The sequence below is a fragment of the Ostrea edulis genome, chromosome 3 (assembly GCF_947568905.1).
Source record: "Ostrea edulis chromosome 3, xbOstEdul1.1, whole genome shotgun sequence".
Taxonomy (NCBI): domain Eukaryota; kingdom Metazoa; phylum Mollusca; class Bivalvia; order Ostreida; family Ostreidae; genus Ostrea; species Ostrea edulis.
Window position 1 is genome coordinate 73,878,483 of NC_079166.1, and position 24,582 is coordinate 73,903,064.

Consider the following 24,582-nt stretch of genomic DNA (forward strand, 5'->3'; position numbering starts at 1 on the left):
ATGACAAGTGGAGGATATGTAGAACACTATTTTGAAGTTAATTTTTTTCAAATTCACTTTATTTTGTCAAAAAATACAGTTTTAGTAGAAGATAATCTGGACAAAAAAATTAAGACCCCTGCTGGACTCGACCCTGCGACCTACAGTTCAGCAGTCGGTATGTTAACCTACTGAGCTACTCGGCTACGCATTTAAATTCAAAAGGAAACGTTACATATTGCTGATATTGATTTTCCCCCCCCATGTTTTTATAGGAAGTCAGCCATTATGACGATGTAGAGTAGCTCCTTACAATGTTTCCTTCATAAAATCCAAGAAATTAAACCTTGGCACAGAATTGGCACAGTGATTCTGGCTACGGTTAACTCTGTTTGCCTGATCAAGATATAGGGCTCACGGTGGGTGTGACCGGTCGACAGGGGATGTTTACTATTCCTAGCCACCTTATCCCACCCCTGGTGTGTCCAGGGGTTCGTGTTAGCCCAACTCTCTATTTTGTATTGCTGATAGGAGTTATGAGATTGATCACTGTTCGCTATCTTAACCTCTCACCTTCTTTATGTCATAGATATAATACAACCTGTTAAAATTCAGCATGATAAAGAATTTAGTAACATATGTTTTATTATACACTGATTGTTATTACTATTTATGTGAAGATTGGGACCGCAATCGTAAGCACACCCCCAACTTCCGTTGTATAGGGAGAAACTGCAAACATGTGGGTCATTTATTTGACATCCCTCAGATTCAGCACAGCTGTTATAAAAGCATTGGAGATCTGCATGCGTCTTTTTAAAAAAAAATTATCGGACATTCTTTGAAAATTTTGCGTGTACATGATGTAGTTGAACTTTGTCATTTTAAGTATTGCAGCTACTTTGTGTAACGAACTCCTCTCACAGCTTTTACTTAACATTTTCCATACCTTGTACATTATATATGTTATAAAAACACAGACAATATACATCTGATATTTTAAAATTGCATCTTTTTTTAAATCCTACATTTAATGTCATTTTTTCAGTATGTTTTGTACTTGTCTCTATGATAGATAACATATCTTAAAGCAACCCGGCCATTTCTGCTCTTAAATCGATTTTTATCTCTTGTGGTAGTAACATTAATGTATATCATTCCTGAAAAATTCTTTTGGTTTGTTTTCTGTTCCAATAAGAATGTTTAACTCATGTCAAGTCTTCATCAGGTATAGATTAAAGTGTAATTAATTTTGACCTATTCTATCGACCTACGACCGTAACAATAGTGCCTGCTGTCGTGATACGAAGCATCGGTTTCGTGTAAGGTATCATGCGATAGACTTGTAACATTCCTCTCCAAATATTGAATATTTTAATTAGGTAGTAGTCATTACATAATTTTCCACCTTAGGTTTGACTCGACCAAGGTGCAAGCGGGGCTTGAAACCACACCCATTTCTTTTACAGAGCGAATGTTTTAACCACTATCAACCATAGAGCCTGCTACATGTAATAACATAGAATATAACATGTGCACACATATTTACTCACCATTATGGACTTAATATGTGATCAAAGTCAGAGCAGGTCCATACCAGAGTGACAAAATATCAAATAGAATGCGAAAAAATATACAAGTAACATGTTAAGGTAACCGAATACTCGCATCATTATCTGATGAAACTATTGAAAATGTATCTATTTCTATTTATTAGAGTTAAAACTAATAAATTATCAAATAAAATACATAGGCCATCGCACTTTCAAGACGCGAAATATACATAAACAGAATTGTATATCAGCGTCAGCCTCTCAGCATTATCAAAATTTCCTAAAAACTATTTATATCTATATAATAGTATTCATAACAGTTTCATTATAACGTGAGGCAAGCAAAGCTATCTCTAATCAGACAAGAAAATAACTTCAAATAACAAAATTTATTTACAAAAGAAAAAAAAAGATAAAAAGAGAGAACAATAATGATCACATCTGTCACTCACCTAACATACACATAACTTATGCAATTAATATTTACAGTGACAAAAGAAAACTTATCAATATTCTCCATATGATTATACAGTTATACAGTTAGTTGCCACTTGACTTCAATGGTCAATATTGTCATCTCCAAGTTTGTCGAATTCAAAAATGAATGAAAACACATGACATGACATGTTTGCAACTATGATTAAGTTCTATATACTGCAATGAGCGAACCACGTTCGTCACTTAGCTGCAATCCCTAATAGTTCTTGATTTTAGGGTTTAAACTGTTGAACCGTAGATCCCTCTCCTCTCAGGGTTGAATCTAAATACTAGCTGTTCATGGATTGCCGTTGATATATGGTTCAACAATTCACTATATTGATTTCCTCGTTCAATAGTTGTATGATGAAAGTAAATATGAAAATAAATGCACATGTAAAAACTAGCATTGATACTTATTTGTTAAAAGATTGGGCGGACCCTGAATCACATCCGGTCATTCACTTCCGCCCAGATAGAGAAATAATGTCACAAGAATATTACCAAGAACATTGAAAATTAACTCGCTAACTCTCTATATAATGTAACAATAAAAAGATCTAAATTATCACGCCACCGTCATGCTTTGCCCATACATACGTGTAAAACGGTAAGTACTGGCCAAGTTCAAATATAAGAGAGGGTATGTAGAAACTGTTAAATAAGCGTTTTTCGCTTATCTAACAGTTTGTACACACTGCAAATGAACTATAAATGCAAAATATATACTTACCACGATCGTGTATCCGTACACGTGCCATACATAAGTTACTAAAACATGTATATAAATAATTCACATCGAACACGTGTCAGCATACAGCACAGTGACACACCCACCGTCTTACCATTGACGTAACTCACCCGAGAATGAATACCCGTCGATAAAGTTACGCTTGGGTGATTTTACAAAGAATTATTTGAAAGATGGGTGTGTTTCATTTAATAACAGGAGCATAAAAAGGTGTGTTCGAGTACAACACATTATATAAAAGTAAAATGGCGTTAGTCATTTTTACATTCATAAAACTGCTTGTTTACAAAAATATACAAAATGTCGGTGAAAATAAAGGAGATATATTGCATAATGAACTTTATAAAGAAATCAATCAAAACGGAATCATTGCCCTTGGATTATACATATACATTAATCCTTTATTCTCACATTCCGGTATATAGATATTGTTCGTGCTTTCATCAAAAATATGATGCATTGCAATTTTATAGTTTAATTACTATCAAATCAATGATAAAATGGATGTGTAATACATGCATGTTGATACATACATGATACAAGTCGTTGATATTGAGCACAACAATAGCTAAGGAGATTTGGAATAGTGAAATGTTGAATTATTGTCCCCTAGCCAGAAATTGATGGGTACAATATAAACATTTTCAAACAATAGACATAAAGTTGTCTTTAATTAGTAATTAGTGTACATATGCCTATTTTAGAGTACACATCTTTTTCTCCGCGTCTTTATATATTCCGTTGTATGCATGGTAACATACATTGCTCAAATACAGATCCCACTCAAAAGATGGAACATAATGTTTAGATAAGAATACAATTACCTATTGATTTATTTGTAGAATTATCTGAGTCTGCTCTTTGCATTTCCTTAGAGTAATCCGTTGCTGGGGAAGTAAAGAGTACTGTGAATTCTGAAAATGAAAGGCAAATTCACAATGAGTTTTTTTTAATACAAAGCACACTTTCTGCTTTGGCGATGCTATATGTGTAAAATATGAGGATTTCTAATTGACATTTGATTTTTCACTCACATTCAGACATCACTAATTGTAGGTGAAGTAACACAAAATTAGACCTATGATTAGCGCTCAGGACCGTAGTCATGAGGAATTTTTAACGTGCCAACACCTGTCGCTACAATATTATACAATATCTTGGTTTTGTAATCAAACCTTGGTGTGGACATCCTGTTACGATGTTACATCTGTCCTGTTCACAGTCATACTTCCCCATACAGCGCATACCGTAACGTGGATATTCACAGGTTTCATTACAGTACTGGCCAATGTATCCAGGCATATATTATGTCAATAGGTCGGGAAAAAAACTTCATTAAAATCAATGTTCTTTTTTCGCATTTGTCTTAATATAACAAAAAAAGGTTGGCAAAATGCATTTTGAATTCAAATATATATGCGTGCGTGTGTGAGTGCGCGCATGTGTGTGTGTACTGCAAACACTGCTTCTTTTTTCGTTTTGGATGTTTTAAAAGTAAGCCAGTTAATGCGCCAGTACATATCAAACGTTGTTCTTTATACCTTGCACTTTGTCTATTGCCTAAATAGAGCAATCTCTTGTCGTAAGGGGCGGCTTAAACACTCTTGCTACAAAAAATGTTTACCTCTTTTGAGTTCAAAGTTTTACATTGTTTCAGATTTTGTCAAAATCCATGTATGTTTGAAAGTTTTCTTACAGAGTAGTGTTTATTGATACTTGTTTACAAACATGGTGTACCTAAAGAAACTTTAAATCAATGTGTGAAAAGGGAACAATCGATTACATAATTACTTTATACGGGAAAACTTACTCCGTAAGCACTAATGTTTTGATCAACTTGACTTAATTTAGTTTGTTGCATTCTATTTTAGATGTTTTCCATATCTATCGACACTTTGTACAGAAATATCTGAAACGAGATGTTAGGTTTGTTTGTAGCAAATGTGCTTAAATACACTAATTTTCGCAAAGTGTAGCATTCTGTCCCCCAAAAATAAAGAATGAGACTTACAGAGACTCTAAATATTTCTTTGGTCGCCCTAGTGGTGGGGTCATCCTAAAATAGAGTCTCTCGGTCCTTTTGTAAGAATAAGTGGTGAGATTTCAACAAGGAATGTAAAATACATCATTGTTAAATCAGTACAGAGGGTGATTGTACTGCTCATATATAATGTAATGACAAGAGGGCAACTGGTTGTAACAATGATCAGCTAGCAACCCTACTACACGTGTGAAAATTCAAAGTGATAACGAGATGAATATATTTGATACTATTCAGTTTTCATACATAGTCTAATGTTGTTGTACTTAAAAATCACTTTTCAAAGTGTTTGAACTGGTTTAAAAATTTAACGCATTATCATTATATTTTTCGCAGTGCAATTTTCCTTTTGGACTTTTGACCGATGCAAGGTGAAGATAACGAACAGTGATCAATCTCATAACTCCTTTAAGCAAAACAAAATAAATAGTTGGGCAAACACGGACCCCTGGACACACCAGAGGTGGTATCAGGTGCCTAGGAGGAGTAAGCATCCCCTGTTGACCGGTCACACCCGCCGTGAGCCCTATATCCAGATCAGGTAAACGGAGTTATCCGTAGTCGAAATCAGTGTGCCAACAACGGCTTAACAATCGGTATGAAACACGTCAGACAGCATTTGACCCAATGCAAGGTTGTACTGACGAAGTAGATCGTTATAACGACCATATCATTTGCGAAATGCTGACTTCAATCGAGACTGTTGAAATCCCTGTACCATCAGCTTGTTTGTCAGTAGCTTACCGATCTATCGTACGCGCCATAGCCTCCAAATATATTTTTCATTAACAGTAATGGATGATTTGTGTTTGCAAACTTATATGACCAGCCTAAATACTTCATAAACTGACATACTCCACAAAATATGTGTTTGATGATTGACAGAAACTACATGCATATTTTAGGAGCTATGATCTGTACAGAACAATCACAGAAAAAATGAAAGGGGAGAGAAAGGGGAAAATAAAACGTGGAAAGCGAATAACATTTAAAGTGACTGGTTCACATTTTTGAAATAAAAATAGTTTTCATTTTATATGTTAAACATTAAAATTCAACTCATTTAATGTTGACATCCAAATGTTGACCTTCTAAATGCAAGGATAGGAGCAACATAGTAGCCCTGGAACTGTGTTATGTAAACAAATACTCGAGTCGTTTTATGCTTACAAACGAACCAGTGAAATGTTAATTTTGTAATTTAAAACATCTTAATTTTGCACAGTCCCAAATTTAACTTTAAGTCGACACATTTCACCTAAAGAATACTTGAAATGTGATAGATAGATATATTGAACTTAGATCGATGTCCATTTCTTTTTAAAAATTCGTAAACAATAAAATATCGCAAGCTTTGTTTACAAAACAAATAATAACTGTGTAAAATGAGCTTTTAAGAAAAAGTATAACCTTATTTTTTGTGAAACCTTTTAAACACATTAGGCAGTATACTTTGATCATTAAAAGTGAAAAAAACCAATTGGGATGGGGTGCGTGGTGGGTTTTGAATCAATCCCTTTAACTTGCGTTGTGAGGACAAAAGTGTGTATACTACATGTACGAAGAAAAAACATAATGCCCTTACAGTTACAATGTACGTCCCTATAAATTTGGCCCATATAATAGGAAACGTTTAGATAAAAAATATTAGATATGTGGGGGCAAGTTACATGATCTATTTTATTTTACAATTCCAAGACAGCATTCCAGGTGTCCCTATAACTTTTTAAGATATTGTATGTATTTGCCTCTACAGTGACACAAGTGTCTATTCTTTCACATTTAGAATTTCGAGTTGGGTATAAAAGAATAATATTTACGTTTTTTTTGCAAAAGAATTATGAATCAGTAAAATGTATTTAGGCAGATAAGGAAGATGGGATACGTGATTCATGCACTTGCAATACCAACTATACATAGAGCTGAGATTAAATGCTTCTCAAAATTGACATTTTTTATGGATTTTTGGAGTGAATCGATATGAAACAAGTCAAACAGCGTTTGACCCAATGATAGCTTGTGTCGGCAAACTAGATTGTTATAACGACCATATAATTTGCGAAATGCTGAATTTAAACGAAACTGTTAAAAGCCTTGCACCATCAACTTGTTTGTCATTAGCCTCTCTCGATTTAAAAACTGATCATAATCAGAATACGCCCTTGCGTATCGAATCAAACACCATATGGAGGTGATAAAGGAATATTGCTACATGAATATGGGAAGTTGATGACGGAGAAGCTGAAATCATCCCGTTTGTCATAAAGTTGAGTTCCCAGTTTGCTGTTAATGTCTATTTTGAATAAAATATCTAAGTATGAAGCAGAAGTGAACTACTCTGTGGTGTCTTTTGATTTCGAGTTCACAGGGATATATCGAATCGACATATGAATGAAAATTAGCAATGCGAATAGATAAAACATCGTCGATATATATAAATGTCGCGTTGAAGGCCACAGGAATAGAATGACACGTCATAAAAAAACAGTTCTGATAATGGTGTAAAAATTAAATCAACAACATTCAAAGAAATGCAAAACGAAAAGGAAACAGCAGGAGAATATGTCTAAGTGAATAATTCCTTAACTATATATGTATTGTCAATTCATGGGAGGATCTACTGTGAAATACAGGGTAATTTTCAACATGAGCTGTGTATGGGAGCGTGTTTTTGAGTGATCTTGATGCACGTGGTACATGTATAAAGTAGGGAAGTTGTATAATAACGTTCATAGAAGCATGCGGCATTTACATTGTTCTACAGAAAAATATGTCTAAATTTTGGTTAAAGAAATATCATTGATTTCCCTTCCCTACTCTTTTATTGTGCCACCTGTCAAATTCGTTCATTATTCATTGTGCGGACTGTAATGCCCCTGGTGAACTCTCTCATGTATGACAACAGACCAATACAAACCTGTACATCTGCCGAGTGTTTCATTCCATATTGTTTCCACACATCATCCATGCTTACTGTAACACAAATTCAATATCCTTTTCTTAAAACATATGAACAACATTGTGTCTAAAGATTATTCAATTCGAGATTCCACCATGCAAAAAAATGTATGATGACTAGTATACAAATGCAGGTTAAGAAAAGTATGTGCTTCAATGTATTTACAGAGTTAATATCAATTTTACTCATGAGAAAAATATAATGTCGAAACCATTGAAAACAAATTAAAGGGTCGGTGACTATCTTGAAATGGTTCACGCGAATTTTCAGTTCTATTTGATTTCGTCTAAAGCTATATCCTGTGGGCGAGGGAGCTGGAATCTGATTCAGAATGAAATTCAAACACATATCGGATGAATATCGTTTGATTGGACCTGTAAACATGAAGGCAAGCGGAAACAGGTTATCTGACATGAAAATGAGCAGGAATAATACTATCATTTTTACATCGAACTAGCACAAATTTGGAACCTAGGGAGGGACAATATCCAAAGTCCAGACTCTAAAATGTCTTGTCGGGGATTACGAATCTAGTTTGATTTCTATAAAAAAAATTCCCCATTGTGTTCATCAGTAAAGTTGGATATACATGCAACTGATTATGATTGGGCGGGGTTTTGTATGTCGTTATTTTTGTTCAAATATCATTCATACAATCGATGGAATAAATATCATATAGTCAAAGAAATCTGTGTATATATATGTAGATCAATGGAAGGTGAAGATAACGAATAGTGATCAATTTGTTAACTCTTATATAATGAATACAAAAGAGAGAGTTGGGCAAACACGGCCCTTGGATATACCAGGGGTGTGCCCTTGTGCCCAGGAGAAGTAAGCACCCCTGTTGATCGGTCACATCCGCCGTGAGCCCTATATCTTGAGGAGGTAAACAGAGTAATCCTTATTCAAAATCAGCGTGCAACGAACGTCCTAGCAATCGGTATGAAACAAGCCAGACAGCATTTGACCCAATGATAGGTTGTTTAGAAAACTAGATCATTATAACGGTTAAAGAATTTGCGAAATTCTTACTTTAAACGGATTGTTGAGACCTCCGCAACATCAACTTGTTTGTAAATCGCCTGTCTCGATCTAAAACAGATCATAAGCAGAACAAGCTATTGTGTATTGAATTAAGTTGAGAGATATAAACACCATCTGTAGATAATAATGGAATATTGCTACATAAATATGGGGAGTTGACGATGGAGTTACTTAAATCACCCCGTTTGTCATAAAATACCTAATTATGAAGTAGATGTGGAGGACGCTGTGCTGTCTTTTATTTGGAGTTGCAAACTATTTTAATGATTAAAAATTATTGCCAATATATCTATTTATTTCTTTATCATATCATAAACATCATATGCAGCAAAACTGATAAGATGACACGAAAGACCATGAAAAAACTGAAGGTGGGGGATTGGTCATTACTGATATTCAATCAAAAAATAAAGCAAAAAAAAAAACTCATGGATCCGCAAATTGAAAGAGAAAAAACATGTTGACATGAGGATCCGGGTTAGAATAAGTCCTCATTACCCCTTGCTTGTCGTAAAAGGCAAAAAAATTGGACGGTCCTTCGGATGAGCACACAAAACCCAAGGCCCCGTGTCACAGCAGGTGCTATAAAGATCCATCACTCCTCAAAGGCCGTAGGGGACAAGCATTGACCTAAAGTCTTCAATCATTTACCGGCAATAGTGACGTCTCCAGATGAGTGAACGATTCCAGAACGTCCCGTACAGAACGATATACAACCAACCAACCAAATAATATAGATATAAACTACATGTATTTGATGACTACGGAAAAAAAGAAGAAAAAAGTACGAAATGATATGGATTATGCCTTTGTTCTATATGAAATGTGATGTATATAAACAAGTATTTACATGTTTTACAGCTGGTAAACAAATACATGATAATTTCAATACCGTGTAATTTCTTTAACAACATATTGTCAAATGAACCGCCATAGCCTCGGAGGATTGCAGAACATAATTGGATGGCTGAGACTGAGGTCATAAAAGATGAGTAATTGCACATTTCGTTAGTTTTGAAATATTACATCGTTTTAAGAATGACTTTATTTTTTTTTCTATAAATCTAACATTTGCGTAGTACCTCTCTTCCGCGTTATTCCGAATCGGTAACCTTCAACGTCAATGCACATTGGAAATTACGAACAGGAATTACTGTCAGGAAAACAATTATGCATGAATCGACATTTCCTGCTAATAAGACGTTTTTATTGCTTCAGATCCATTCTGATTCAATGAAATTATATATGTTTAGTCACACATATGACATTCTATTTGTTCGTTTTTAATCTATCTTATTTATTATTATTATTATTTTTTTTTTTTGCAATTCACTTACCGTTAGTTACGGCTTGTGTTGATTGAAATCAATTGTAATAATGTAATTAATTTCATGATAAAAGAATCCACAACATACCTATCGCCACATCCACCTTTCTGAGCTATACTCCAATCAGGTTGATACGAAATAAAGAAAAAGCAGTATGCGATCATGTTGATACCACTAAAACACGTATATTAAATGAGGTCGACTCAAATTTCATTCACTTTATTTTCTTCCCTTTCTAAAGTTGATAAATCCTGGTGTTCGTGAAATATGGCAAACTCTGGGAGTTTGGTAATTTTATGATAACAATCCCTTGAGACCACGACGTTTAAGGAAGAACTAATTCATTTTTAGAATGTATTTGACTATGTTTACTGAGGATCTGTAGTAGTGTGCACATTGCGATCTGCCCTTAATGCCACCCTCTTTTTCTAGCAGGAAATCGAGTGGCATTTTATATATATTATGTCCTCACATGCTCCCTAATTTGTTCTGGACATATAGAATATAGGATATAATGGTGAATGTTTAGTATAATCACTAAATTCTTAGGCTAGTGCATGGATAGTAGGGTTTAGGCCAAAATAAAATATATGTGTATTTCCGGTTTCCCGACTCTACCTGCGTTTTTGCTGGTGACCCTGAAAATTCCATTGAAAATGTGTATAAAAAAATAAAAATCTGGAATTTTCAAACTTGATTTTTTTCTTTGATCGCATTCAAGTTTTTCTTATTTATATTTTGAGTACTACTAATCTTAAAAATGTGTGTAAAATATTTGTAATGTATTTAGACCTTATTTGCAACGTATCTAAAACTAAGATTTCAAATAAAATGTTTTAATGACATAAAATGTCTACATACCTACCCTACCAATTTTATTTTGGTGGGGGGGGGGGGTGAAATAGGAAACACACATATATTTTATTTTGGCCCTATTACATCACTCCGGTGGACAATCGGAATTATTACAATCACATTTTAACTAAGAGCTGAAAGGTCGAGTAACATAATCATTATCCTTACATTGGCGGAATTGCCTGTTTAATGAATTAAAATACATATAGGTTCTATTTCTACCATTGAAACATATATAATTGTGAACCTGATAATTTTGGATATTTAATAGTGACATAACTCAGCTGGTTGGTGTGTAGAAAATGACAAACGGTTTTAGTGACTCGCGGTTTTAAATTTACTCTGCTTTTTTATTTTGTTTAAATAATACAAGAGCACCATACTACTGAAGTCCTATATCAAGGAATATTCCATTTATACTTTATAAAACAATTTCCTCTATTTATTATGTGAGAATTATTTGCATGTAGATAATCAACTACATGCATAACATTGTATTCTTTGTCAACTTTTGTTTTCAGTTTTTGAGAAATGTGCGCACTGTAAAAAATATAGCAATCGTTCATATCAGAATTGATTTATTATATCTTGTTTAACGTCTCTCTCGGGAATTTTCCCACTCATATGGAGACGTCACCAAGACCGGTGAAGGGCTTCAAATTTGGGCCTTTGCTCGACACTTAAGGCCATTGAGCAGTGAATGTTCTTTATCGTGCCACACCTAATGTGACATCCGTTTTTAGGTCATCTCTAAGGAACCGTGACATTCACACCCTGATGCCGAGTGTTTGGCGATGGAACTGTCACTACCTATTTTAACGACTTAGTCTATTGCGGCCGGGATTCGAACCCATGTGGAGCGAATGCTCTAACCGCTAGACCACCCTCTTTAAGTTTCACTGCTTTTTCAAATATTGTAACATAAATATTAGAATATATTATAGTATTTCATGTTTCATTGAATATACATGAATGCTGATTAATGATTTCCTTTAATGTTAATAGTTTGATATTTTGATGCTCAACATTGAAAATACAACTCATTTAAAGTTGACAACCAAAATTCGTACCTTCTTAATCCAAGGATCAGAGCAATATTTTAGCCTTAAACATGCTTTATGTAAACAAGACGCGAACCTTGTTTATGTTTACAAACAAACTATCGGAATTTTAATTTTGTAATTTAGAATATCCTTTATCATTATGATTATTAAGTAACCCCCTGGTAACTGGAATTATTTCAAATGTGAAACTTATACGGTATCAATTTTGATGCACCAGATGCGCATTTCGACAAATAATGTCTCTTCAGTGATGCTCAACCGCAATGTTTGAAATCCGAAATAACAATGAAGTTTTAGAGCTATTTAAGGGGAAAACAGTGTGCCAAAAAGTGGAGTCAAATTCGTCTAAGGATAAGAGCTGTGCGTGAGGGAGATAATCCTTAATTTTGAAATGAATTTCTAAATTTTGTAACAGCAATTAAATATACATCAGTATTTCCAAGCTAGTGACGAAGTACTTAGCTACTGGGCTGTAGAGACCCTCGGGGACTAACAGTCCACCAGCAGAGGCCTCGACCCAGGGGTCATAATGTGAGACTTGAAGCTTGCTTGTCTGATATCAGCAATTCGATGTCATCAAACATATTGGAATTGAACCATGATAAAACTGATCTCATCTTTTTTGCACCCAGAAGCAGAGATCGTGGTATGTCTGACATCAACCTTACTTTCGATGGATGTGTCATCAAATCAGTTGCAGTAGTTAAGAACTTGGGAGCTTACTTTGATCAATCCCTCAGTATGGATCAACATGTGACTGACATGACAAGGTCCTGATTCTACCAAATAAGCAATATTGGACAGGACAGACACATTATTGACGAATAAACCTGCTAAACGCTAATGCATGCTTTGATGACATCAATACTTTACTGTGCCAGTGCATTACTACTTGGTTTACCAAACAGGACAAACTCCAATGTGTACAGAATACAGCAGCAAGTATACAACTTGTATAAAAAATATGATCATATTGCACCTGTACTGAATAACCTGCACCGGTTCCCGGTTCAGTACCGCATACAACACAAAGTGAATGCACACACATACAAATCAGTCCATAAAACCGGACCAATCTACCTTAGTGAGATTATTACCCCATATTGCCCTCCAAGAAATTTACGTTCGGGAAATGGGATGCTTCTTAATTTTCCACAAATAAAAACAGACTCATGAAAACAGGCGTTTTGACTACTCCGCGCCAAAACTGTGGAACGCCTTACCACTCGGATTACACCAAGTCAAATCTCTAGACACTTTTAAGCGACACCTAAAGACTTATTTTTATAGTATTGCTTTCTAGCTAAAAGACAATTATGGGTTACTTAAAACTTGTTTTAAAGATTCTCAGTGCATTACAATTATACCCATGTACCATCATTTTTTTTATATGAAGGATATTATTGTTTTTCATGTAAATTGTATGTTTTATATGTAAAGCACTTTAGAGATTTTAAATTGATTAGGACCGCTATATAACTCTTGGTATTGTATATTAGCAAAGACAGTACTTTAACTCTGAAATGGCATATTTTACCTTTAAAATGCTTGAAATGTGACATACATCATAGACTATATGACGGTTTTTACCTTTTCAAAACTTTGTAAACGATAACATACCTCAATCTGTGTTTACACAATGAATAATGAACACTATATCATAAGCTTTTGTCTTAATGCATAACCTTTTTGTGAAAGCTTTAAACACATCAAAAATGAAAAACAAAATGATGGTGAAAATTATGAATTAGTCTCTTTAATAGTGTGATATTACGGAATAAATATTAGCAAATTGTTTGAATTTAATTTTGATGTTTTTTAAATTTCAAATTCATTTTCAAGGTGATAGTTCTATAAGCAGTAAAATGAAATTCAGCTTTTCATAGTAGATACTTCTTGTAGTGATAATTATGAGTTATTTCCTTTAAATCCAATTAAGATCAAATCAGAGTTTCTAAGAATTGTAATCAGGAAGTGTGCGAACTTATTTTCCATTTTTGAATCGAAACCACGATAACAATTGAAAATGCGTAAATATCAAGGACATACCGTCAATTATTTCCTCTCAGTGGAGTTTGTGTGAGAAAATAAACACTGACATTGACAGATGGTGCATGTAGGTGTAAAGTCCTTTAATAGATGTGGAGGAGTTCAAGTTATATAAAGCAATGATAACAAACAATGAACTCTATATCTTGATCAGATAAACAGGGTAATCCGAAATCGATATTGTGATATGCTGATTTTAAATGAGGTTGTTGAAATCCTGCGACATTTACTTATTTGTTGCCTTAATTTGAAGAGACAAATGCGCATAACACAATATCCAATACATATGTGATTTATTTAAAGTGTTCAACTTTGCAAATATGTTTATCTCGATACATAGACCACTCAATGAGAAAGCAACATTGATGGTGCAGGGGTTCCAACAGTCTCCTTCAAAATCAACATTCCGCATATTCTATTGTCGTTATAACGATCTAGTTTGCCAATACAATCTATCGTTGGGTCAAATGCTGTCTGATTTGTTTCATGCCGATTATTAGGCCGTTCTTGGCACACTGATTGTGACTACGGATAACGCCGTTTACCTGATCAAGATATAGGGCTCAGGGCGGGTGTGACCGGTCAACAGGGGGATGTTCACTCCTCCTAATCACCTGATCCCACCTCTGGTATACCCAGAGGACCGTGTTTGCTCAACTCCTTAATCTGTATTGCTTATAGGAGTTATGAGATTTATCTCTGTTAGTTATCATCACCTTTCATTCAACACAAAATATAGAACTGTCTCTTAGATCTGGAGAGCAGCACCTTTTTGCAGTTGATTACCATTAAGGGTCGGTTTCCTTTGATTTGGGTAAAAAATTATACTTCTCTACTCAGAGGCCGTACTAATCCTGATCTGATGATACGGTATCTGATTTTCTACACATTACCCATTGTTTACAATATCTTATTTTCTATACTTTATTTCACAAATTTTATAGTCCTTATACCAATCTAGTTTGCCATTACAATCCTGTCATTGGGTAAAATGTTGTCTGAGGTGTTTCATATTAATTATTAGGTCGTTCTTTACATACTAATATTTACTACAGATTACTTCGTTCACTTGATCAATATATAGATCTCAATGCGGATGTGACCTGTCAACAGGAAATGCTTACTCCTCCTAGGCACCTGGCCCCACCTCTGGTATATTGTATGTCCAAGGATACATGCTTTACCAACTTTTGATTTTCAATTCCATGTAGGAGCTATGAGATTGATCACTGTTCGTTATCTTCACATTTTCACAAATTGAATGTGTACCTTTTTGGCTACTATATATCTCCCGCACTTTGATATTCTGCATTCAGCAAACTTTTAAACTGTGCCTTTATCTGTGACTATAATTGAATTTTTCTTAAGGAAAATGACTGAGCGAGGGCAGTCTTTAAACGTTTCGTGCGTGCTACGTATTGCCCCTCACCAGGGCTCTCGACCGTGAATTAAAAAGAGACACATAAGTTTAAGAAAACCCATGTCCTCTCAGTTTTCCACCTTTCGTTCAGGTTTTATTCATTCTATTTCAAATGTTGTAGAGCATTTTCACATGGACTGCATCTCAATAATCATGATTTCACCCCTACTTGTCTTTTCTTTTTTCTACGGGTTGCACAACACGGAAATGGCTTATGAAATGCTAAATGACGTCTCTGTAATAGGGTACCTATTTTGTGTAATCAATTCCTCTCACACCTCTAACTTGACGTTCCTCAAACTTTACACAGTTGTTACATGTATGGATACATTGACGATGTGTATGTCCCCTTGTGAAAGTGATCAAACATTTAGTTTCGAACACTTGACATCTAGTTGAACTCCTCTCACATTTCTTACTTGACGTTCCTCAAAATGTGTACAGTTGTTATAGATACATGAAATATGTGCACCTCTCTTTTAGAAAGTGATCAAACAAATTTACCTATAGTTAAACTTAATCATTTTAAGTATTTCTTATATAGACTGTACCTATTTTGTATAATCAGCTACTCCTATACCTCTAACGTGATATTCTTCAAAATCTGAGCAGTTGTTATGGATACATTGAAGATGTGCATGAAAGATGAAGGTAACAAACAGAGATCAATCTCATAACTCCTATAAGCAATACAAAATAGAGAATTGGCCAAACACGGACCCCTGGATACACAATCCGTATGAAACACGTCAGACAGCATTGCACCCAATGACAGGTTGTATTGTCAAACTAGATTATTAGAACGATCAAAGAATTTGCGAAATGCTGGCTTGAAACGAGACTGTTGAAACCCCTGCGCCATTATCTGATATAATTATTGAAAATACATATATTTCCATTTATTAGAGTTAAAGCTGTTAAATTATGAAATAAGATGTATCACTGAAGATACATTATTTGTCGAAATGCGCATCTGGTGCATCAAACTTGGTACCATATAAGTTTTACATTACAACCCCTAGTTCGAGGCCTCTGCTGGTGGACTGTTAGTCCCAGGGGGTCTCTGTAGCCCAGTAGCTAAGTACTTCGTTACTAGATTGCAAATACGGATGTATATTTAATAGGATTATCTCCCTCATGCATAGTTCTTATCCTTGGACCAATTTGACTCCAGTCTTTTGGCAATCTAGGTTTCCTTTTAGCTCTTACGAGTTTATTGTTATTTCGAATTTCCAAAATTTCTACTTAAGCATCACTGAAGAGACATTATTTGTCGAAATGCACATCTGGTGCATCAAAATTGGTACCGTATAAGTTTTAAATACAGGTCATCGCACTTTTTAAGATGCGAAATATACATATATAATAATTATTTATCAACGTCAGAAAATTGTCTCTCAGCATTATCAAAATTTCCTAAAAAACTATTTATAACAACAAAATAGTATTTATAACAGTTTCATTATAACATGGGATAAGCAAGGCTTTATCTAATCACACGAAAACCTTACTTTAGATAACAATATTTATTTACAAAAGAAAGAAAAGATGATGACCTCACCTCACTCTCACATCTGTCACACATCTAACATAACTTAAGAAATGGATATTTACAATGATAAAACAACCTTATCATTATTCTCTATATGATTATACAGTTATACAGGTAGTTGCCACTTGGCATCATTGGTCAATATTGTCATATCCTAGTTTGTCGAATCCATCAATGAGTTAAAACATCCATAACAAATGGCACGGTATGTTTGCAAATAAGATTAAGTTCTATATACTGCAATGAATGAACCATGATCGTCACTTTGCTGCGATTCCTAGTAGTGCTTGGTTGTAGGGTTTAAACTGTAGATCCCTCTCCTTTTGGGATTGAACCTAAATACTATCTGTTCATGAATTTCCGTTGATATATAGTTCAACAATCCACCAAATTGATTCCCTCGTACAATTCAATTTCGAATCAGCAACTCTTCATGACGCTACAATATGGCAACTATCATAAATATAGGCAACTAAATATTATATTAATTGTAGGGATAATAAAGTTGTAAGATGAAAAGTAAATATCAAAAGAAATTTATATGTAAAAAACTAACTTTGATACATGTATTCACAAAACATGGCGGACCCTGCATCACATCCTGTTATTCACTTCCGCCCATGTATAGAAATAAGATTTAAATGTCACAAGAATAAAAAAAAAAGTTACAAATTACCTCACTAACTCTCTATATAATGTAACAATAGAGATTTAACTTCTCACGTCACTGTTACGCCTGACCACACATAAATGTAAAACGGTGATTACAGGCCAAGTTTAAATATAAGAAGGGGTATATACAGACTGATCAATAAGCTAAAACATACTGCAAATGAACTATAAATGTAAAATATATACTTACCACGTCCGTGTATCCGTGCTCTTGCCATACATACGGTAAGTTACTAGTATATAAATAATTCCCATGGAACACGTGTCAGCATACAGAATAGTGACACAGCCACCGTGTTACCATAGCTCACCCGGGAATGAATACCGGCGATAAAGCTACGCTCGGGTGATTTTACAAAGAATTATGGGAAAGACTTGTGTTTTTCCTTTAATAACAGTAACGTAAAATGTGTTTTCGAGTACAACACATTATGTAAAAGTAAAATGACATTAGTGATTGCTACATTCATAAAACTGCTTTTTACAAACATTTACAAAATATCTGTGAAAAAAAAGGAAATATATCACATGGTGGATAGAGAAATAAATAGAAACGGAATTATTGTCCTTTTTTCAATAATAAACAGCTACATTTATCTAAAACGACTCCAACAAACTTTGGTTCTAACCTACATACATCTAAATAAATCAATGCAACATCTTTTGATGTCACATAATTAAGAGGGCGTGCAGTTATTTTATCTTATTTTGGTAATGAACGCAATGATTATTGTGCAATGTAACTATAAGTCGTATTGTACCACAACGCAGAAGTAGAGATAATTTTGAAAGAGTGCACAGTGATGAGAAATAATTGCATTCATCCTCTGTCCCGAAATGAGGCAATACGTGCAACGTTTCATTTATATTTCTTGGCCCCCTTCTCAAAATACTTTATAAACCAACTATGGTTAACACTGCTCATGAATACACTTTCCGAAAAGTCAAACATGTTGAAATATTGAAGCACACTGTTTGTTCTTCATCTTTTCATGATCAAACACGTAAAAGATTGACAGGATCACAGTTACCTATCTATAGGTCGCACAACACTGAGTATTGTATGTTATTTTACAGTTCAGTTCTTATACTTTCATGGAACAGTGTGTATTTTATAGAACATATCCATATACATAATTTAGAAACAAAATCCTACTTTTGAAGTTTCAAATCTGAGTCGACTAATCGCTTCAATTATTCTAATAAGCATCCTTGCTACCGGAAATATACGAGTATCGGATTAAGATTGATATCAGCGCTGGTTTATTGTCCTGTACACGTTGATTATTTGTCATCGTTTAACCAGCCGTCCGAATTATATGACTTTATATATATACATGTTTATCAAAACGCAATCAAACTTGTGAAATGTTAGTGATGTTAAGTTTGTATTTCCACACTTGTCACAAATGTATGTTATATCATTTTACTGCCATCTTCGTTAGTCAATGGTGAAGCTCCACGGTGTCTTTTACATGAAACGAATTTGTTAAGTGAGACATCTCACGCATTTTCTCTCATTGACGTTCAGTTTAATGACAATTTAGCAGTTAAAAAAAAAACAAGAGATCTGATACAAAGATAAAAAATACATGAACTCTGAAGTATCAAATGAATAAAATATTGAAATAAAATAAATGAGATGGTCACAACGACACCAGTTGAAGCAAAGTTTCTTTATCCCGATTGATTATCATAAAGACAAAGAATTCCGCCCGACAAGTAAGGTTTATGTGACTGATGGCAATGTAACATACACATGTAATGGAGCTGTGTATCAGTAAGACTTACCAATGTTGCATGAATTTGACGACCATTAAATTACAAGTTATCGAGGGAAACAGTTCGCTGTGGTTTGTATGGCGAGGATACAAAGGAGGTATGGAGTGATTGTATCACTAGTGAGTGCCGAAAGTACTTCAAATCCTTCAACTCATTTCCTTACCCAACTATGACAAACATTGATACTCTATTCCCACATTCCGCAATATACAGATGGTTCGTACTTTTATCGAAAATGTGATGCTTTGAAATGTTACACATGTACTTCAAATACTATGAAATCAATGATAAAATGGATGTGTAACATGTTCATGCATACATAATACAAGTCGTTGATATTGAGCACAAAAACAGCTAAAGAGATTTGAAATAGTGGAATGTTGAATCATTGTCCCCTTGCCAGAAATTGATGGGTACAATATAATAATTTTCAAACAATAGATATAAAAGTTGTCTTTAATCGGTAATTAGTGTACATATCCTTGGACGAATTTGGCTCCACTTGTTTGGCACGCTGTTTTTGGCTATATTTAGATCTAAACCTTCATAGTTATTTCGGATTTCAAACATTTCGATTGAGCATCACTAAAGAGACATTATTTGTCGAAATGCGCATCTGGTGCATAAAAATTGGTACCGTATAAGTTTTAAAATATACCTATTTTAGAGTACACATTTTTTTTCAACGGGTCTGTATATATTCCGTTGTATGCATGGTATCATACATTGCAGAAATATAGATCCCCATCAAAAGATGGAACATAATGCTTAGACAAGAATACAATTACCTATTGGTTTATTCGTAGAATCATCTGAGTCAGTTCTTTGCATTACCGTTGAGTAATCCGTTACTGGTGAAGTAAAGAGTACTGTGAATTCTGAAAATGAAACGGCAATTCACAATGATTTTTTTAAATACAAAACACACTTTCTGCTTTGGCGATGCTATATGTGTAGTATATGAGGGTCTCTAATTGATGTTTGATTTTTCACTCATATTGAGACGTAAAGTACATGTACCACAAATTTAGCCTTATACTTAGCGTTTACTGCCGTAACAATGAGGAATCTTTAACGTGCCAACACCTGCCGCTACACGTCACCTCCGTTCTTAAGGTCATATCCGTAAGACCCTTAATTCTCACTTCTAAATGCTGAGTTGTTTTTATCGAAAAGGCAATCACTATCGATCTTAGGTTTTGCGCGGCCATGGCATATGCGAGGCTCGAACTCTTGACCTCTTGATGACGAGTTATTTTTTTATGAGCGAGTGTTACCTTTGTGAGCACACCCTGTTTTGAAATCATAGTGGTCTCTACTGTGGGGAGGATCGCACTTCATAAGACACTGTATTCCATAGTAAGGATACTGACATCTGATATCGCAGAACTTGCCCGTGTATCCTGTTGTACAATCTAAAAATAAGAAGTATACATTGTTGAAGGAAATGAAAATAACAAAAGCGAAAGATATATCATAATGAATTAAAATGAAGAAAATACAATACAGAAAGAAATAAAAACCTTACCAGTTTCTAGAGTAAAACCAAATATACCAACGGACTTTGAAATTGCAACGCTGGGTGAATTGTGTTATTGTCTATATAATTAATTTGAAAGATATCATATATAATCGTTGATAAATAAAGTCGTACAACCACCAATTTGAAACGTAATTGCTAAAATTGTGTTCCGTATTATTTGTATATCTGTGTTCATTTCAGTGTTTATCAATGTATTGCATTGTATGAAAGCTACAGTTGAAATAAGATAAACCTTTTGTTTTTGTAATTTTAGGTACCTCGCTCCAGTTCGAAAACTTTAACAATTTATGAAATTTGATTGTGTATGATAGATAGTAGACACGTTGTTATGCAGAAAATTTCAGATTTATCCTTACATGATTTTTACTTCCTTTGTTGAAAGAACAAGTGAAGATGATGGACAGTGATCAATCTAATAAATAGAAAAATAAAATAAAAACAAAAGAAAGAAATTTAAGAGAAGGGCGAACACGGAGCCCTTGTCATGTCAGATATGGTCTAGGGTGTCGAGAAGGTCAAAACATTCCCTGTAGACTGGTCACAACCGACATGAGCCTTTTAGGATAAGTCGTACATCAAATAATATTTAGTACTGAATTAATCAAATAAAACGAGCCAAGCAAAGAGTGAATTGAACAGATAACTGTTTTACGTGAAAAAAAAAAATTTCTACAATACTAAATGGCACGACTTAATATCAAGATCAAATCTCCAGGTCGAAACAATACAATAATTGTACGACTAGAAAATGCAATGTCGAACCTCAAAGCCGAAAGTAATCAAGGTGAGTCATTCACTTACTTTGCACTGGAGATATTGAATTAAGGCAGTTCAACCAATAAAAACGAGTTAAGCAATAAACAAATAGGAAGAGGTAGAAAATATAATAATGAAAGAAGTTAAAAATAGGTATCCGACTAGATCAATATGTTTACGTGAATTAAAATGATAGAGATAGCACTGTATTTAAAAACAAAATGCTTAAAATGTTGAATTCATGAAGGGGATACAGGGTGAAATGCAGAAAATTATATAGCATTAAAATGACACGAACATTCAGACAAACCCTAGGAGCGTCCTTCCCCTCAAGACAAATAGAAATGCCTTACACAAAAGAACGAAGGCAACAATCAGCGACCAACCACGCGAATTCCGCAAAGAAAACAAATGGTGAATGAATGGAAAATACGGGTTCCTGGAAACACCAGAGGTGGGGTCAGGTCCCTCTGAGGAATAAGCATCCCCTGTTGACAGGTCATATACGCCTTAAAACTTATAGCTTGATCAGGTAAATGGAGTAACCTGTAGTCAAAATCAGTATTCAAAGAACGGCCTGACAATTGGTACGATAAACTCCAAACAACATTCGACCCTTTGGTTGGTTGTATTTGCATATATATTATTGTAAAAAAAATGAAAAGCGAAATACTGACATCAAGGGAGACTGTTGAAATCCCTATAACATAACGTGTGTGTCAAGAACCTAAATTTGTTTAATAAAAACTGTGTTTGCGTATCAAAGCAGTTGACATATATACATATGTAAACACGACGAGGTGAATATTACGTACAGAGATCGATTTCATAACTCCTATAAATAATATAAAATTAAGAGTAGGACAAATATGAACCCTTGGGCATACTAAAGGTGGGTCAGGTGATTTAGAGGAGTAAGCATTCTCTGCTGACCGGTTACATCCGCCGTGATTCCTTTAGTATAGTAGGTAAGAATGGTTTATTGCTAAGCAGATATTACATGCATAATATCCCACATAAACGTTGTCTAATCTTAGGTCTCATCAAGGATTGCGAGCTCTTTTAAAAGTATTCTTTAAGCAAAGCATAGTGAAAGTATGAGGGCTGTCCCGAAAATTCGTAAACAATGCTAAACATTTTCGAAATACGCATCGAATCGAAAAGATATTTTACAAGAGAAAATTTATCCTTATTCTAAACAAAACTATAAAATTTGAAATACGTAATAAAAGAGATAAATGGTATGCTACTAAATTAAACGAGAGATGTATGCATTGTTGGCGCACGTACAAAATAAGTGGGTATTTTCTTTGTATCACTGAATTAGATGAATGCAAATGCTTTCAGATTAAATAAAAGGTGAAGATACCGAACAGTGATCAATCTCATAACTCCCATGTATAAGGAATACAAAATAGAGAGTTGGACAAAGATGGGGCCCTGGATATACCAAAGATGGAATCAGGTGCCTCAAAGCAATAATTATTCCCTGTCGACATGTCGCACCCAACTTGAGCCCCATCTCTTGATCAGGTAAACGGAGTTATCCATAGTCACAATTAGCGTGCCAAGAACGTCCTAACAATCGGTATGATACATGTATACATATTGCATTATATCTTATATCAATGGACTCAGTGTTGTATTCTCCGTAATATACTAGCAACTGCAGGACGTCATAAACCCCGGTGAAGTGATGATATTTGTAAACGTACCTTTAATGCAATTTGCGCAACAACATTCATGGTTCACGAGAAATCATAGCATATTGTGTTGATCATGGTTTGAACTCCACTGCACTCAAACAAAGTGGGATATCAAAATCGCATCAGATCACCGGGATGTTAGTAGGGCATAATTGTTTAAAAAAGACACATTGTATGTGTGCTGGGAATGGCATCAGAACCGTAGATGGAACACACACCCCCCCCAAAAAAAAAACCAAGAAAGAAAATAAAGGCCAAGAGACCCTGAAGGTAAAGAACGTCACGAATGAAGACGAAGTTTGTGCGCAGACAGCTATGAATATATGGTTTTATTGGTGTTCCACTTCGTTATGGAAAGAGATATCAATATGCAACTTTGTAGAACAAACACAAAATTATGCTTTTGAATAACAAAAGACAATTAATATTTTAATAACGTGTGTATTGTTATATGTCTATCCATATAATTTGCAATGAGAGCATTAATGCAATCACGTATATTTAATACATGCATGCTATTATATATAACTCCTATTCAGATGATTTTTAAAATGTCTGTGATAATGTGTATTTTACCTGTACACATTTCCAGCGTTTCGTTCCACACTTGACCTGAACAACATCCATGCTCTCTATCAGATAGATAAAGGATTAATTTGAAAATCTGAACAAGACATTTCATCATTACAAGAGTGAACATCAACGATATTTCTTTCGATATTGAAACATCCCTTTTGATACCTATTTTCACAGAGTCTTCCACAATCTGCAACAAAGATATTAAAAACCACAATGACGAATCTGAGCGACCAGTACATTTTCCTCACGTCTCTCGGAAAATTATCAACTACAATTTGAACTGATGCGAACATTTCCTTCCTGTATTACAGTTAAATTTTGTAAGGAATTCATATACAATTTTTAAACAATATCCCATTTATCGTTTCTATCGAAGCATATCTGATTAAAATAACCATGCACTCCCCACATGCATGGTCACGTGCTACCCTGTTTATGATTAGAGGATGCGACATCATGCTCCTATGCA

At 34.5% G+C, this 24,582-nt stretch overlaps 1 protein-coding gene and 1 long non-coding RNA gene across 4 annotated transcripts; both read right to left on the reverse strand.

Moving 5' to 3' along the window:
• LOC125677465 (uncharacterized) lies at positions 1 to 24,582 on the reverse strand. 3 transcript variants are annotated; one of them, XR_008801228.1, is made up of 8 exons: positions 24,276 to 24,582; positions 24,111 to 24,166; positions 21,429 to 21,484; positions 20,807 to 20,944; positions 20,318 to 20,407; positions 8,796 to 8,855; positions 7,719 to 7,774; positions 1 to 3,674 (listed from the first exon to the last, which is right to left on the reverse strand). XR_008801228.1 is itself a non-coding variant. In XM_056158892.1 (6 exons), exons 1-6 carry the CDS (start codon positions 24,404 to 24,406, stop codon positions 3,585 to 3,587), a joined length of 561 nt encoding a protein of 186 aa, XP_056014867.1. In that variant the 5' UTR covers positions 24,407 to 24,582; the 3' UTR covers positions 2 to 3,584. The 3 variants fall into 3 exon arrangements, 1 of the variants encoding a protein (XP_056014867.1); XR_008801227.1 differs by lacking the exon at positions 21,429 to 21,484 and having other exon boundaries at positions 2 to 3,674; XM_056158892.1 differs by lacking the exons at positions 8,796 to 8,855; positions 21,429 to 21,484 and having other exon boundaries at positions 2 to 3,674.
• Positions 16,966 to 20,311, reverse strand: LOC125677468 (uncharacterized). The gene is made up of 2 exons (XR_008801229.1): positions 17,632 to 20,311; positions 16,966 to 17,514 (listed from the first exon to the last, which is right to left on the reverse strand). It is a non-coding gene; the product is annotated as an uncharacterized LOC125677468 (long non-coding RNA).

Bases quoted from the DNA above. Each gene is read 5' to 3' on its own strand.
- LOC125677465 (XM_056158892.1), bottom strand. From the start codon at position 24,406: ATGTTCGCATCAGTTCAAATTGTAGTTGATAATTTTCCGAGAGACGTG. The intron at 20,408-20,806 runs GTAACACTCGCT...TTTCATTTTCAG, and splicing joins AACAGGGTGTGCTCACAAAG to AATTCACAGTACTCTTTACT. The intron at 7,775-20,317 runs GTAATTGTATTC...TTTGTGTTACAG, and splicing joins TTCTACGAATAAACCAATAG to TAAGCATGGATGATGTGTGG.